At 33.3% G+C, this 18,250-nt stretch overlaps 1 protein-coding gene across 1 annotated transcript in view; it reads right to left on the bottom strand.

Moving 5' to 3' along the window:
* Positions 1-18,250, bottom strand: part of Stt3b (STT3 oligosaccharyltransferase complex catalytic subunit B) — a 74,892-nt gene that overhangs the window by 21,130 nt on the left and 35,512 nt on the right. The window contains exons 4-7 of the mRNA XM_070006480.1: positions 16,873-16,938; positions 13,853-13,952; positions 3,069-3,167; positions 669-815 (exon numbers count right to left, since the gene is read on the bottom strand). Coding sequence (XP_069862581.1) covers positions 669-815; positions 3,069-3,167; positions 13,853-13,952; positions 16,873-16,938 — 412 coding nt within the window. The remainder of the gene's footprint in view (positions 1-668; positions 816-3,068; positions 3,168-13,852; positions 13,953-16,872; positions 16,939-18,250) is intronic.

The following is an 18,250-nucleotide window of genomic DNA, read 5'->3' as shown; positions in this document are numbered from 1 at the left end:
TCCTCAGATCTCTGCCTCCTGAGTAGGATTACAGGCATGAGCCAAGCCCACCAGCTACCACCATGCCTAGTTTTAACTGATTAATAATGAAGGTTTTTGGCTTGTCTATCTTCAAATTTTGATCCTTCTGCTTTCTACTTCCCAAGTAGCTATAATTAGATGTATGAGGCACTGAGCCTGGCCTCAGTTTTCTTTGATAGGTAATAATCAGATAAAATAAGGCAATAGCCAAATAATCTTCCAGTTGACTATACTTTAAAAGAAGGTTTAGGTACTAAACAACACTGAATAATTTTTTGAAAGGGGCTGAAAATGGTTAAATGATCTAACCCAGTATGCCATACCCCATTAGATAAAATTATAAGGATGATTTAAAACACATTTGCTTCCACTCCTTCAGACCCTCATGGATTTTTGTGAACTTCAATAATCAAATAGATAAAATACTCTATTATAAAGAATTAGACTTCTTTTTCAGGACTGGTAAAGTCAGGATTAAGAGAGTAATCCAGAAGCACACTGAAAGTGATTTGGTGACTAGAGAGCCTAAAGCAGCAAAATTAAGAAAAACTTTAAGTGGAATAAATTTAAAAAAAAACTATGGAAAAATGCCTTTTTGAAAAATAATCTAGAGACAAGATTCTCATCATACAAGTGATAATACCTACCTGTATAAGTCAAATAGATGACGCTAAGGAACACAGCACCTGCAGCCAGTGATACACCCAAAAAGAAAAGTGTCTGGAACTCTTGTTTTGTTAATCGGTCTCTCAGATACTGTAAGAAAGCATAAGCTTGCAGCAATGCGAAGACACCTAATTAAAGATAAAGGTCATATAAATATTCAACAAAGCACTTTCCAAGGCCATTTAAAACTTTTTACTTCAAAGAACTTCTCAGAAATTCTAGATGAAATCCATCTAGATAGATCTAGATATCTCATCTGGACAAACTTTTCCTTTGTCAGTTATAGTTCACCAACCCATTAATAGATCCAAAGCCAAAACCCAAAAATCCTTTTACACATTTATTTTTTCCAAAATGATTAGACTCTTTTTGTATGGCAAAAGTCAAATCCTATTAACAAATAAAGCCTACTTAGTGCATGTTTTGGGGGTTGGGGTAGAATAAGCAAAAATGTATCATTAAAAAAAAAATCCTAAGATCTGCTTCGCAGAAGAGCACAAATAACTTAGATCACGGAAGAGCTGATTTTATAGTTACCACTTACAATCAAGCAGTAAGGGCTTTGGGACCAGCTATATCAAAATATCAAAATGTGAGCATTTGAGAAAACAACAGAAGCAGGATTTGTCTCTCTGTTGTACCTCAAAGTAGAGTATAAGTCACTAAGCTGCCTCAAACCAGATACTAATGTCTTCATTCCAAATGAGACTTCTTGAAATCCAGAGGAAAAGAATAAAGACACAGAGATGCCAAACCTGAGAAAACAGGACTTGCTGAATTTTCCAGTTTATTAGCAGTATTAGATAATTTTTCATACTCTTAGATAATCTATTAAATAATTAATATGAGATCATCTTTGTCCAATTGTACTTCTACATCATTACTGTCTACTCTTGTCAAACCTAGGTATAAAAATATAGCTTTCTCTTGTTTCTTTAGACTTTCATGAATGAAATAGCTTGTTTTAAATAAAGTTGTATTTTCTTCTCTTGTCAAAGTGTCTTGCTACAGAGCTCTCAGCCATCAACTTTGAGATGATTAAAATATAATCATAAGAACAAGGGCACAAAATCAGAGGGAAACAGGGGAAAAATACAACAGAGGAGCCCATCGGCTGCACTGGACATTTATAAAAATGAACTAAACAACTCAAGGGCAGTGATGGGAGGAAGGAAATGAGAGGGAAAGAGGGAACAGCTTAACACTTAGCAAAAGGAAAGAAATGTTACATATCACCTGATTTGGAACAAATAGCTGTAGTGTCAACAAAGTTTATAGAGTCCATAAGCTTTATATACCACAATATTGACAATGAGCCTCATGAAGGTTAAAATGTGTTTGTGACTTTAACTAAGGATTACTGACCACAATATTGTAAAATTTGTGAAATTTGCATAGTCATTTAATCTCAATAAAAATTATTAAAAAATATAATCATCTTTCCTCCTACATTAGAAATGTAAAATGACTGCTAAAATAAATAAAATTAAAGTGCTAGTATATACCATTTAATTACAAAAATGTACATGGCACAAAACATTAAGTGTAAAAGTTTAAACAAAACAAACAAGATCCCTTATCTGTCTGAATTTTTAAAGTAAAATTTTAACTTTAATTTTAAGAGTTATTTTCAAAAGCCCATTTTAGGATAAAGATTAAAAATTAGAAATCAAAGATTAAAACATTTGTGCAACTACTTAAAAATTTTAAAAGTCTAAAAAAAGATGTAGACATTAAGAAATGTAACAATGCATATGCACACAACAGATGGATTCATATATAAATATATTACTATTGTATACTCAAAACTGAATATACGTTTTCTTTGTCTCTCATTACTTTTAACTTTTCGGATGGTGGGGGAGGGCGTCAAACCCCACTGAGAATTTGGTGAGAGATGTTAGATAACAACCTTCACAAAGTTCTATGTTGAATATAGATTGAGCATCTGAAAAGGAGAAATCTCAAAAAAAATTTTGAGCACCAAAATGACACTTAGAAAGTTATAGTTTTATAGCATTTTGGATTTTTAGGATAAAGGATGCTCAGAAGATAAAGTCTATGCAAATACTTCAAAATCTGAAACACTGATGGTCTCAAGCATTCCAGTAAGGAATACTGAACCTGAAATGGTATTTGTAAAATGTTATAAATAAGTAGCCATGATCATTAACCTTGAAAGGAGAATCTCTAACAAAGCTTTATTTATAATCTCCCACAAGTGGGACTCATTATTTTGGTGGTGGTTGTTAGTTTTTAAAAAAACAAAATCTACAAACAAAACCCCAAAATAACAAAAACAATCTAATGCTTTTGCAAGACTGGCCAATCAAAGAGTGATATATTCTTTAGAAAAGGAAAAAAAGTTTTCTTTCTCATACCTGCAGCTGCCATATGTTCACTTGTTCTGATTGGCTGGAATCCCACAAAAGGTATCTGCATGGATAATATTAAACCCACAATGTAGAAAGTGCTATATGCTATGAAGACAAAACAGGAAACAAGAGTGGTTTATTACTACTATAAAGTACTGAAAACATATAAATCTTTTTAGCAAATTAATTTTGTTATTATAAAGGTGATATACAGAGGGGTTAGTTACAGCTATGTAAGTCAGGTATTTTTCTTTTTGGACAATGACCAAGTTTGCTTTACTTTTTTGCTTAAACTTATTAATTACATAACAAATCATGAATATTCTGTCAATTAAAAAATATAATTTTAAGGGTTTTCTGCAGAACATTACTTAAGACAGTTTAAGTATTATGTTTCCTTTCTAACAAATGGAATCAAGTTTTTTCTATCTACTATTGGTAATCATGGACATAATATTCCTGAAGTGATAAATCCTTACCATTACCCAGCACACATGAACACCTGCAATTTTTTTTTTTGGGGGGGGGGTCCAGTCATGGGGCCTGAACTCTGGGCCTGGGCGCTGTCCCTCAGCTCTTCAGCTCAAGGCTAGCGCTCTACCACTTGAGCCACAGCACCACTTCCAGCTTTTTTCTTTTTGCTTATGTGGTGCTGAGGAATCGAACCCAGGACCTCAGGCATGCAAGGCAAACGCTCTACCACTGAGCCACCTTCCCAAACCCATACCTGCCAATTTTTTTACACTTATACTCTGTATTAATTAAAAACTTATCACCAAATTTTCTATGATTAAAGAAAAAATCAAGCACATAAAAGTCAAGCCATTAAATGGACTAGCTACTAAACTTAAAAATCTTATATAGAGAGCTGGGCGCCGGTGGCTCACACCTGTAATACTAGCTACTCAGGAGGTTGAGATCTGAGGATCATGGTTCAAAGCCAGTCTGAGACTCTGATCTTCAATAAACCACTAGAAACCTGGAAGTGGCACTGTGGCTCAAGCAGTAGAGCGCTCACCTTGAGCTGAAGAGCTGAGGGAAAGCGCCCAAGCCTAGAGTTCAAACCCCACGACTGGCCAAAAAAAAAAAAAATCTAATATAGAAAAATGATTTGCTCTCAGCTTATGGCAATCTTAAAACATAGGCAAACTGAGAAGAGATTACAAAAAAGGCTGTTTTTCATTCACCTGTTCATACATGATTAAAAGAGTATCTATTTGGAATCACTGAAACTGAAGACTGATAGGAAGATATAGTTAATCTGAAATAAGTTTAGCTAGTGTGAAAACTTCTACTTAATATCATTATTTTAAATAATTACAATTAATGTACCTATGAACATCACAAGCATTCAATGTTTAGTTTTAAGTGAATTGCTATCAAAAACAAAAAAGAGAAGTAAATATATGAAAAGCAAACTTCTTAAAGTATGCATTGCTGTGCTATTTACTATATAATTAACATAGAATATATTGCTCTTCACTCAATTATAACAATATTTATTTACCTTATTTTAACAGAAACCCAGTAATAGAAGGTACACTAAGCTGTCTAACAAGAGATGACTAGGTTAAGTCAAGAATAAGAAGCTCAGGTATTTAATAGGAAGAATGAGAATAAGTGAATAAGGCTTCCAATAACTTGAAGCTAATGGAGGACTATCCATTAACAGTACAAATAACCCACCCAGTAGTATACTTTCTACACACATTAATGTTGTCATAGTATTACCCTCTATGAAAACAGTCAATGTAAATAAGTAAATAACAATCTCTCATTGTCACATGATTTGAACTGCCAATTAACTTGACCAGTGTGTCTTCCAGTTAAAATTTCTTTTATAAATCAATCACATATTGAAGCAGAACCAGGGGAAAAGGAGGGCAGAGAGGATGGGGATTACGTTACTATGTGACCTCAAATTATTATGTTAACAAGTACTTCAACTGTTTCAATAAAATTGAATAATACTTGTAAGATCCTTCTCCAAAATAATAAAGTAAGACTGTAGGACCAAAGAGCCTTTTACAGCTCAGAAAACAAACCTTTAGATAAACAGTATACACAAAACATTACTAGGAAAACAAGTCCTGAGAAGACTGGTTTTCATGACACTTAAGTCAACTACACCCAAACATGACAGTCACCTTAGAAGCCTGGATTTGTCTTCCTTATAAAATACAAATAAAAAAAGAGAAAATCAGATGTTATAATATCACAGTATTTGGATTAATAATAATTAGTAATGATTTGGATTAGTAGTAATGGCGCAATGGAATGAAAACATATTAAATGAAATGAAATGAAGAAAATAATTTCTCTAAACACAAGGTAACATAATAGAACTACTTTATGGTTGATAATTCTGGGTTATTTCACTGACTCCAGTCCCCAAACATTTACCCTGGCAGAAAAGCCCACAACCAGTTGCTCTCCATTTTCCTCTTTCCAGACAATGGCAACCACAAATCTACATCTCTGGATTGCTTTGTGTTTTTTTTTTTAATAAAAAGTAAAATATGCTACTTTGTTTCTCAATTATATTCTCTAGAAAATAATCACTAGAAGGTAGGATACAATTATGTGTTTGTCTGTGTATTTTTAGTCATATTCACATACTCTCTATCTTCTAATGCTACTTAACAATATAAAAATTTTACCAATTGCTCTTCTGGTGGCTAGAAATGCAGTGTCTTCTTAGACATTGCTGAATTCATGTCCAAGCAAGTTCAAAAAGACTAAGTCTGACAACACTCTCATTCAGTACCTCAGGGACGTTCTCATTAATAAAGAATGCATCCAGGACAGGGGATACCTCCTTAGTGGTACAATGCTTGCCTATCATGCAAAAAGTTCAATCCCCAGAATGGAAGATAAAAGAAAAAAGACTATATAAACCCAACAAAGGAAGTACTAGGAAATGAGGAATTGCAAGGGGAGTAGAGCAAATAGAAGGGAGTAGATGAATGAAGGGGAGAGAATGTAGTCAAGAATTCATAGTATAATACCACAAAATTAAGAAAAATAAGGGCAAGGGGATTGCGGGGGGGGGGGGGAGATAAAAAATGTTGAAGGGATAACACAGATCAAGATGCACTGTATAAACAAACAGTTCTGTTAAGTGGCAAAAAATAAATTAAATATATACCCTAAAATTTTTTTTACAAGTGAGGGAAAGGTTATGCTGGGAGGGGAGAAATGAGAATATTGAAAGGAGTAACACTGATCAAGATGCACTATTCATAAACTGCTTTGTTGAATGGCAACTCCTTTGTACAACTATTTAAAGAAAACAATATTCCAAAGTCCCCCAGATGCACTAGAGTCCAAGTTTAGTAAGAGTGATGGGATAGGTTGAAGCAAAACTATTTCAGGTTATAAAATGGGCCAACTGGGACTTTTGCTTTATAGTTCTGAAATTTCCTATATCACAATTAATCTCATTTATACATAGTCACAAAGGCCAGTGAAAAAAATGTGATATTTGCAGCAACCCAAAGAAAAGTATTTTCATTCAAGAGTATAAGACCCAAGTCATCCCAATCTTTAGTATTTTTTTTTAAATCACTGATTCTGAGATATTCACATAGGGGAAGGGAATATGTGTTCTATCTCATAGTGCCTTGCAAATACATAGGTATTTTCATTAATGGCTGCTTATCAGACAATATACAATGCTAAATACCACAAACTTCTTTTCTTTTTTTGTCAGTCATGGGGCTTGAACCCTGGGACTGAGCGCTGTCCCTTAGCCCTTCAGCTCAAACTAGCACTCTACCACTTGAGCTACAGTGCCATTTCCGGTTTTCTCATGGTTTGTTGGAGATAAGAGTTTCATGGACTTTCTTGTTCTTGCCCGGGCTGGCTTTGAACTGCGATCCTCAGATCTCAGCCTCCTGAGTAGCTAGGATTATAGGCATGAGCCACCGGCAACCGGCCATAAACTTCTTAAGACTCCTTTCTTCTTGACTTTGTAAAATCAGATATACTTCTTAATACCACAAGTTAAAAATCTTATTTACAAATCAACACCTTAAAATATAGAATAATTGGATTCACTTTAGTAAATGGTGAAATAACCAAATTCTTAAAAATGAACTCAACCTTTCCTCCAAAATAAAAACATATGCTTTTCCCTATACTTTATCCCATGGCATTTTTTAACAATGTGTTTTTAAAAACTGTATCTTAAACCCACTCAATCAAATATTAGCTTTACATCTAATAGTCAACACATTTTGAAAATAGAATATGCTACTGTAATGCTATCTACCTTCTAAAAGTTATTTAAGTTAGTCAGAGGCGAAAATAAACATAATGAAGCAAATACTTTTGAAACTGATTGAAGAGGAGGGAGGCTTTATAAAATATATAAGAGAAAGGGGATATAAGGTGTGATGATCCACACCTGTGATCCCAGCAACTTGGAAGGCAGAGGTAGGAAAATCATGGTAGGAAGCCAGTCATTCACCTAAGTGAGGTAGGGATCTCTTCATGTCATGAGCACTGAGAAGTAGTAGACAACACTGAGTACTGCAATGTATACACTATAGTAACAGTCTCTACAAATTATTCTTCCTATGAACCTGGATCAAACTACTTTCCCCATCTATTACAACTTTCTACCCATCCATTTATTCCCACCTTTTTCTTTTTTTAGCACCTGTCAAATAGTTTTTTTAAAGATTTTTATTTGCATACCTTAGTTGTACAGACGGAAGTTCATTCATTATACATTTTTATAAATGCATACAATGTATACTGACCCGGCACTCCAAAACAACCCTCATACCTTTTTAAATATTCTTTAAACCAGAATATTAAAGCATTCTATCATCAAAGTGGTGAGTGCTAACAAAAAGCACACAGATAATGCTGTAAATCATTTATTACATCATGAAAATGTTACCATACTGCCATCCTGTGGAAACAGAGTTACTGGCCTTCATTACTACACATTGTCCAATATGTCAGAAAAAAAGTTTATTACAAATGCATAAGCAACATATATTATATTATAGTTTAGACAAAGAAAATCTCTGATCTTGAATAAATAGTAATCTAAACAGAGCCTGAATATGTTTTCAAAGTACTTTAAATCCAAGCATAGCAGGATAAGATTGAACAGAGAAAAGAATGTTATCGTTGCCTTTAAAGGGCTCAAATTGTCAAGACTCTAGAAATTATGATTCAAATTCCACTGAAATTTTAAGTACTAAGAAGCTCTTACTGTTCTCCAAATTTTAAGTACTTGCTCTCTGGCAAGACAACAATTTATGCTGACAGTACTCTTGTATAATTTTTTTTGCCAACCATCAAATTGTATTAGCCATTTGTGTTGCTTTTCTCTTATTATTTTAATGAAAATATCTAACAAAATATTCTTTTCTATCCAATCTCTGTCAACCACATAGAATAAAAGAAACACAATGTGGAACTACTTAAAATCCATCCAATTTTGCTCTAGCATTGACAAATACAATCAAACATTTGCAAGAATGTTAAAACTTTGATAAATACACTGACACATGTGATCATTTGTTTACCTTGAATTGTGGTGAATATGTAGGATAAAGAATGGTACAAAAGTTACACATTAAAAATTAAATGGGACATATATTCACAAGCTAGGTAGCATAGAAGCATAAACATATTCATTACTTGCAAATAATAGATTTGATCTATAGGATATGAATGCTTTCTTGGTAGAAACTGTCACAAATATAAAATCTTAAAAGTTTCTTCTTTACAGTATCTTAAAAAACTGTCAATACTGGAATATTACTTGTATAAAATTTGGCTATCCTGAATAGAACACACAAAAGAGAAAAGAGTACACATACACTTCAGTTGAGTGCCAGTGGCTCAGGAGGCTGAGATTTGAGGATCACAGTTTGAAGCCAGAAAAGTCCCCTGAGACTCTTATCTCAGTTAACCACTCAAAACCCAGAAGTGGTGCTTTGGCTCAAGTGGTAAAACACTAGCCTTGAACACAAAAAGGCTCAGGGACAGAGTCCAGGGCCTGAGTTCAAGCAACATAAGTGACCCCCCCCCAAAAAAAAATAGTGTGAGCTTCAGAATAATTTTTACAAAGCATAGGACCATAAAGACAAACATTATTATAAGATAAAATTCAAAGAACCACTAAACACTCATACCACTGTGTGCCACCTGAGATACACAAAGTATTTTGATATATGGCTTTTTAGAAATTATCTTTGTTGAAACTATAGGTTTTTTTCTGTATTCAAGATTGTTTTAAAATAAATGAAAAATTACCAATTAGTAGGTTTTTGTTGTTGTTCCTGTTTTGTGACTGGGGGACTCTAAGTCCCAGACTTGGGACTTGCCTCTCTCTGCCTCCCTTCATTGGTATTATTGACCTACACTCAAGGACCTGGACTCAGCTTCTTTTTACCTCCCTAGTCCCAACTCCTATGCTGTTCCTCTCTCACCACCATATACCCATATTAGGTTCTATGGGCCTCCTTAAAATGTAAACATTAATAAAAATTTTTTAAAGCAATGTAAACATCAAAGTTTTCTTATTTATTTATTTATGGTCGGTTGTGGGGCTTGAACTCTGGGCTTGGGCACTGTCCCTGCGCTCTTCAGCTCAAAGCCAGTACTCCACCGCTTGAGCCACAGCGCCACTTCTGGTTTTTGAGAGGTTTATTGGAAATAAGAGTCTCACAGACTTTCCTGCCCCGGCTGGCTTTGAACCATGATCCTCAGACCTCAGCCTCCTCAGTAGCTAGGATTACAGGCGTTTGCCCGGCTCAAAGTTTTCTCTAGTTATATTAAAACAGATCCTATGGACATTTGCAAAAATTACATTCATAGGGAAAGTAATTTTAAAATAAACTGAATGAAAATAATTCACTCAAATTCATTTAGTTTGGTACTTTGATCACAACCACAAATTTAGTTAGTAGGGCTGAGTTCTCCATTTATCCACCTTTATTTTTCTCCAGGGGAGGGAAAACTATAGAAAGGATGTTATATGCTAAATTCAAAGGACAACTTTATATATCAACACATTATCATGCTCTCAGTATTTTTTAAAGAATCGCTAAAATTAAGACAAAAAATTAAATCCTGATACATTTCGATAAAGGAAGAAGAATACTTGCTCTATAGCTCCACTCTCCATTTATTTTAAGTTCTATTAAATCATTTAGAGAAAATTATCAATTAGAGAAAAACAACAGTGGAGAACTTTAACACAATTAGGACTCTCTGAGATTATTTACTAATCTAACTTTATATATACATATCCCTAAAGCTTTTTAGTTTTTCTTTGCTATGCAAAGAAGAATATTCTCAAAGACCAACTAAAGTGTACATTTTTTTTCCTAGAGTGATTAGAAAAACTGAGTTACCAAATGTAAGGTGGTTTTTTTTCAGTTCTCATCCTTTTATTCAGTTCTGATCTCATCTTGGTGCTAAATTTAAGGAGCACTGAATGCTGCTTTGTGTTTTAAACTTTAATGTAGAAAATACTTTTCCTTGCCCTCCTTAACAATGTATTTGTATAACCACCTCTGACATCTATAAGTGTCACAATCTTCTTTTCCGGATTGTATTCCTGTTAAATTACTAAAAACCCCAATTATTTAACACTAAACAACAAAATCCTCATATTTATTCCTTTGTAACCATTTAACTTAAAAAACTTTTTCCTTATACTTTTCCAAAACAAAAATCTGAGGTTGTACTTTACCATTCTTTCTGGACCTCAGTTACTATTATATAATGTTTTCAGAATAAACAAATATCATAGGCTGATATATTTCAACATCAAAGTTATGTGATTATACAAGCATGTATTTATAGTGGTTTATTTAAGGCTCCGACTCAGGCCTTGGCTCTACTATGAGGTACATGATTTGTAGCAAATTATCATGCTTCCTCTTCTAACTCCTCATCTATAAAATGCATAGAGTAGCAGTACCAATTTTCTCTTTGCACAAAAAAAGGTCCTAAAATTTGTATGGAAACGTTAAATATTCCAAATAGCAAAAGTAATCCTAAACAAAAAAAGGAATGCTGGAGTTATCCAATAGCCATATTAATAAAAACTGATTAGCTACATGCCAAAGACTGAAACTAGACCCCTTTCTGTAACTCTGTATAAAATCAATTCAAAAGAGGTTAAAGAATTAAATGTAAAATATGAAACTCTGAAATTACAACCGGAAAATCACTGTAAAATACAGCCATAGTTAATTACTTTCTGATAGGACTCCAACTGCATAGGAAATAAGAACAAGGATTAACAGTGGGATTATATTAAAAAGTTTTGCAAATTAAAATTTCCAATTACAATTGCCAAAAGCAAGAAACAACTTGCAGAACCAGAAAAAAAATTTCATCAGTGATTAAATGGCTAAATATCAAGAACATACAAAGAGCTCAAAAAATTAAGCATCAAAAAGAAAAAAGTAACCTGCTTAATAAATGGGCAAATGGACAGATCTCAAAAAAGAACACATGGCTAATAAATATATGAAATGTTCAAAATCCTTAGCCACACAGTTAAGTGCGAACTAAAACTACACTGAGAGTTCATCTTACTCCAGTCAGAATGGGAATCATTAAGAAAATAGTAACAAGTGGCAGTGAGGATATGGGCAAGGGGGAAAACCCTACATACTGCTAGTGGGAACATAAACTAGTGCAGTGACTATGGAAATCAGCATGGAGGTTAATCAAAAAGATTAAAAAGTTAAAAAAATGCTGGGTGCGGGTGGCTCTTGCCTGTACCCTAGCTACTCAGGAGGCTGAGATTTAAGGATCACAGTTCAAAGCTGGCAGGAAAGTCTGTGAGACTCTTTATTTCCAAGCAACTACCAGAAAACAGAAAGTAGTGATATGGCTCAAAGTGATAGAGCGCTAGTCTTGAGCAAAAGAGCTCAGGAACAGCACCCAGGCCATATGAGTTTAAGTCCTATGACTGAAAAAAATATAAAAGCTAAAAAATACCTATCTTTTACTCAGTCACATCACTCTTGGATATATATTTAAAGGAGTATAAGTGAACATATAATAAACATACCTATGTTTATACCAACACTACTCAAAATAGCCAAGTTGTGGAATCAGCCTAGGTGCCCAACAATCAATGAGTGGATAAAGAATATGTGGTATACAATGTGGACGATTATACAGCAATTAAGGAAATGAAAATGTCATTTGCAGGCAAACAGATGAAAATGGTATCGCAATATTGAACAATATAAGCCAAGTTTAAAAAGGACAAATATCCTATGTCTTTGCTTAAATTTAGACCCAAAATGATAATAACAACAAGAAAATCTGAGTATAAAAGAGGGAACTACCTGACATGAGGGCATCAGCAGGATGGACAAGAGGAGGAAAGAGTATTAAGGGAGCAAAATATTTTACATATAAACATATATATTTATGCATGTATGTATGTATGAAGATATCATAATGAAACCCATCAAATACTGTTTGGAAATGTAGTGGAGGAGGAAAGGGTGTTAAAGGAGGAAAACAGTATAGTACACTGTTCAAAATACACTATATCTATATGATTATCAAAATAAAATCCCCATTCTTTTGACATATACTTATAAAATATAATTTTGTGAATAAAAAATTTAGAAGAGAATGTAGTATATAAAAGGTGGTACATATAATTTCAGTGGTGGATTGTTACAAACTATAGTGAAGCGTCATTAATATACTATTAATCTCTTATTTTGATTTCTGCTGTGATATAAAAAATTCATCTTCTAAAATCCTAACAAGAAGTAACTTTTGATATATTCAGAGTTCTGTGACCATCCAATTCCTGAATACTTTCTCACCCCCAAAAGAAACTCCATTATCCATTAACATCATTCTTCCCATTCATCATTCTCCCCTTTCCCTAGCCCCTGGTTACCACTAATCCACTTTGTTAGACTCAATGAATTTGCTTATTTTTGGACAGTATAATCTTGTGTAGCCTTTTATATGTGGCTCTTTTTCCTCAGTATAATATTTGTATAAATCACTTTTATTCATTAATTGATATTTAGGTTGTCTTCACTTTGGGACTATTATTAATAATAAATGCTGCTATGAACATTCATGACCAAGTTTTATTCATATCTAAGTGTTGTAAGACATATATTTTCTGTTGAGTAAATAAACAGTGCAACTCTATGGTTAATTTTTGAGAAACTGTTTGGCCATTTTTATTAGTTTTACTATACTACATTACTATAATAAAATTGTTATTATTTTCCCAAGACATTGGTTTCAAATTTCAGTTGCTCTCTAATTCACTCAACCTATAAAGTTCTCATGAAAAATATACTCTAAGATTTCATCTTTCACTAAGCATCTTAATATAAGGCTTTTTAAAAAGCCAATAATAAAAACATACACTTTTTAGAGATAATAGAAACTCAGTGTTATATCATACAAAAGGGCCTCCAATAAATTAAATTTAGTAAATAATGAATAATTTATTTTAAAGATATCAGTCTCTTATAGTGAGTCCACGATGATGACAAAATGTCTGATAAAATGTTGATAAAATGTCTATTCCAAATTACAAAGAGGCCAAAAATATTTTTTCTGGAATTATTAACACAAAAACAATCTAGTTTAAAGTTGCTAACAAAGCACTAACGTAAAAATACATTATCTTCCTATCAAAACACAAAGCAAAGTGGATGCAAAATTAGTTTTAAATTTTCATAGGTAATACTGACTAAACCTGTTCAAAGAATTTTAAGTTTTACTACACAAATTTGAAAAGTCAGATCACTTACCTATGTAGACTCTTTTGCTGTATCTCTGCATCAATAATAGCACAAATACATGCAGAGGAATAAGGTTGATGATAAACACATAACCACCCCAGGCAGAAACCTATGAGAAAAGAAATGCTAAGATAAATGATTTATATTTTTCCCCTTTAAAAACCAAGTATATTTCTTTTTTTCTTTCCTCTCTCTCTCTCTCTCTCTCTCTCTCTCTCTCTCTCTCTCTCTCTCTCTCTCTCTCTCTCTCTCTCTCTCTCTCTCCTCTCTCTCTCTCTCTCTCCCTCTCCCAGCTGGCTTTGAACTCAGCCTCCTGAGTATTACAGGCGTGAGCCACCAGTGTTTGGCTTCTCTCTTTTTGTGCCAGTACTTGGATCTGAAGCCAGGACCTCAAGCTCCTGCTTGGCTTTTCATTCAAGGCTTGTGCCCTAACATGAATCACATCTCCTTTTCTGGCATTTTGCTGGTTATTGAGAGGTAACAGCCTCATGGAATTTTCTCCCTAGGCTGGCTATGAATTATGAACCTCAGATTTCAGCCTCCTCAGCAGACAGGATTAGAAGGGTGAGCCACCAACACCTGGCTAACAGGTACATCTTTATGCCTTCTAAACATACTCTGAGCAAATATAAAACACTAGGAATCTTAACAACTGAGATGCTGAAATATGGATTTTTATAACTTATGGATAACTCAACATATGCCTTATTTTTGATAATTAAAATAACATAATCTGATAAATCGAACAGACCTTTCCAAATTCACTAATGAAATGACTGAATCAAATCAGATTTAACAGGAAAGCTGAAAATATTATACATTTGTGAATTGGCAGTACTCAGACTGCCATGCAAACAGGGATTTGTAAAGTACAGATTACAAATTTTTAGAATTAAAACTATAAGCTTTTTGCTTCATCTATTTCTAATGATATATACATATATGTATCATACACACACATATTGCAAGAAAGTTCACTGAGAAAAATTTTTAGAAAAATATAAGCTTTTTGCTTCATCTGTTTCTAATGATATATATGTATCATACACACACACACACACACACAATACACACACACACACACTGCAAGAAAGTTCACTGAGAACAAGAATAATGTTACTACTCATCAACAAACCTCAACTGAAAGGCATATCCAGATAGTCTATTTTGAGATTCCTAAAAGTGCTAATTGGATACAATTTTCTCTACAGATCTCATTTTAATGTTTGACTATATTGTTTAACCAGAATAACAAGATATTGTGGCCTAAATTAATAAATATCCTAAAAAAAAGAACATTCATTTTCAACTAAAATAGTATTAAATTTTCAGGAGTTGGCAATAAACTCTTGTCAAAATTAAAGTTCTTAAGAGTATGCTCTAATAAAAGCTTGAAAAAATTGATACCAATAGTCAATTTAAGAGGGTATATGTTAAGTATATTGCGATGTATGTATATTCAAAATGATTTATAACACAAGGACTTTATGCTTTCTCCATTTCAGAAGAACTATAAATTAGATACATATATTTATTTTAGAAAAATCTATCTTATAAAAGATTCACTAAAATTACTTTTAATACAGTGTAATTTACAAGTTGTAGAGTAAAAAAGGTAGAAGAAAATGTAATATTATACCCTGATTTTTAAAAAAGTAGTTTTAAAATTAGAATCTGACCATTATTAAACAATGACTTTAGAGAATCATTAGAATTTTGGAAATGGAACATAAAATCAAAATACTTCCTCATTTATGTTTTCCATATGTTAAGTACAAAAAATAAAAGCAAGTTCAACATGTATTTGATGTTTGGAAAGTACTGCCATATTTTACGTATGATCTTTCACTACAGAATTTCCTTTATTTTCTTGGCTCATACAAATTCATCTTTATTTTCCCCCACTTACTTTAAGGAATGATAAGAGAATATAATAGGCCAAGAGAACATTCTTTAACATTTTCTGTCACCATCAGTTAGTATTTCTTAGAGGGAGAGGGTCTATTATAAGGTTTAAATCAGAGGATTACATCCTTTTCTTTCAGTTTATTTTTCTAACAGTGTCTTCCACTTTTGTTCAGGCTGATCTTGGACCATGATTCTTTACATCCTGAAAATCTGGGATTACAGATATACGTTGTCACATCCATCTCAGGGAGTTCATCTTTATTCTTTCACCATGACTTCTAAGTGTTCTTATTTCTTGCCACAATTTACTAAATTGAGTGGGTAGTGACTGTGAAAAACTTAAGATTAGAGGCTGGAATGCTGCTTAGTAGTACAGTGCTTGCCTAGTATGCATGAAGCCCTGGGTTCAATTCCTCAGTATCACTTAAACAGAAAAGGCTGGAAGTGGTGCTGTGGCTCAAGTGGTGGAGTGCTAGCCTTGAGCTCACAAAAGAAGCTCAGGGACAGTGCCCAGGACCTGAGTTCAAGCCAATCAATTGGCAAATCACAACAACAACAACAACAACAAAAACAAAAAAACTTAAGATTATTTTTCCTTTAAGCAACTGTTAGTTTAATATAGAAAACTAATTTTTAGTACAATATTTAAAATTATTTGAGTGTTAGACAAGTGTTTATTTCATCTAAACAGTTACATTATTTGACAGTTCAATTATTTGATAGGAAAAATTTCTTGTTGCCTTGTAACTTGTAATCTAAATTGGAAAACATTTCACATGTCAATGCAATTGAAAAATAAATCTAGGAACAATAAAATTTAAACTTAAATCATTAGAAAGTTGGAATCTTTAGAAAGTTACACATTTGAAAATATATTTTAATAAATATTGTTTCACTTTCTATAAATAAGACATTTAAGGGATCAAGTACATCTCTCCTCCCCAAAACTAAGTACATACTGGACACCTCAAGAGTAGGGATAAGGAGAACATGTCAAACAAAATGCAAGTCTTAAAGACTTCCAGAGGTAAGAAATAGAAAACTAATCCTGAATGAAAAGAATTGTCCTAACTGCCTTAAGAACTCTTATAGCTCACATAGTTTCAAATATAAAATCTTACCATATAGAAATATGACAAGCAGCAGCACATTGTCCAAAAAACAGATCCAGTTTTCACAGATTTTACCTAAAAAAAAAAACAAGCAAATAAAACAGTTTATGAAGTTCTTATTGATTTAGAGTTAAATGTTCAATAGATTCCTGCTACCAAAAAAACCCCCACAGACTTCGCAAGGCACTGGTGGCTCATGCCTATAAAGGCACAAGCAATTCAGGAGGCTAAGACTGAAGGATAAAGGTTTGAAGCCAGTCCAGACAGGCAATCTGTAAGACCATTATTTCCAACTAATGACCAAAAAGCCAAAAATGGAGGTGTAGCTCAAGTGGTACACACATGCACACATGACAATGTAACTGAGGTTAGTCAAATATACTTATTAACCTAATACATGCATTTCTACCACTGAGCAATAGTAGAGACATTTTAAGAACAAGCTCTTGTTACATAGTTCCCAGTCAAAAGAATTAAAAGGAAAAACTTACTTTTTTTACACTTTCCACATTAAATGGTTAAAGTCAATAAACTGGGGCTTTAAAGAATAATACTGCCCAGAAAATCATTTTCCTCATTTTATTAGCTCATACTAGCAGTGTGGGGAATTTCATTGTAATTTCCCATGTATTTAACTTTGATTATATTTACCCCTCTCTCACTTTCTTATTTCCTACCACTACTACTACTACCTTCTTTTAAGTACTCCTGGAAATCATTTTTTGTTGTGTGTGCTATACTACACTCAGAAATTACTATTAAGTTTTGCCTCAAATAAGGAGAGAAGACAGAAATGAACAAAGCAATGAGTGTCAAAAAGTCCTTATACACTCTGAATCTCAAAAGTAGGAAGAGTTGGCTGGGTTAAAATTACAAGGAACTTTACTGAAGTGACAAAATTTGTACAGAACCTTGTAAAGAGGTAAGAAAGATGTAAGATATCCAATTCACAATGGGCCAATTAAGCACACAGATGGAATGAGCCCATAAAAAGCTAACAGTCTCAAGGAGGTAGTAAACAGGATAGTAATCAGTATACCACATTTCAAGAGAATCTATGACTATCACTTAAAATATAGCCTTATTTCAGAGATCATGTAATGTGGAAGGAACATCTATGCTTAGAATTGATTTAAGATAGTGTATGGTAAATGGATAGTATGAACTAATATGAAAACAGAAAGAGTAACAACATCTATTTGAGAGGTAGTCAAGGTTTGGAAAGAGCACGTTCTAAAGGTTTACTGTGGTTGGAGAAAGATCAGTAAGAAGAAAAGCAGCATATGCAAAAGCAGAGGATAGCACCTAAACTATTTTAAAAGACTGGGATGATGATGATAAATAGACAGGCTGGGATTTTATAAGCCATGCTCAAGATTTGGTTTTC

The sequence above is a fragment of the Dipodomys merriami genome, unplaced genomic scaffold, assembly GCF_024711535.1.
Source record: "Dipodomys merriami isolate MVZ:Mamm:240054 unplaced genomic scaffold, mDipMer1.0.p SCAF_7, whole genome shotgun sequence".
Lineage (NCBI taxonomy): Eukaryota > Metazoa > Chordata > Mammalia > Rodentia > Heteromyidae > Dipodomys > Dipodomys merriami.
This window is presented reverse-complemented; position numbering and strand designations above follow the sequence as displayed.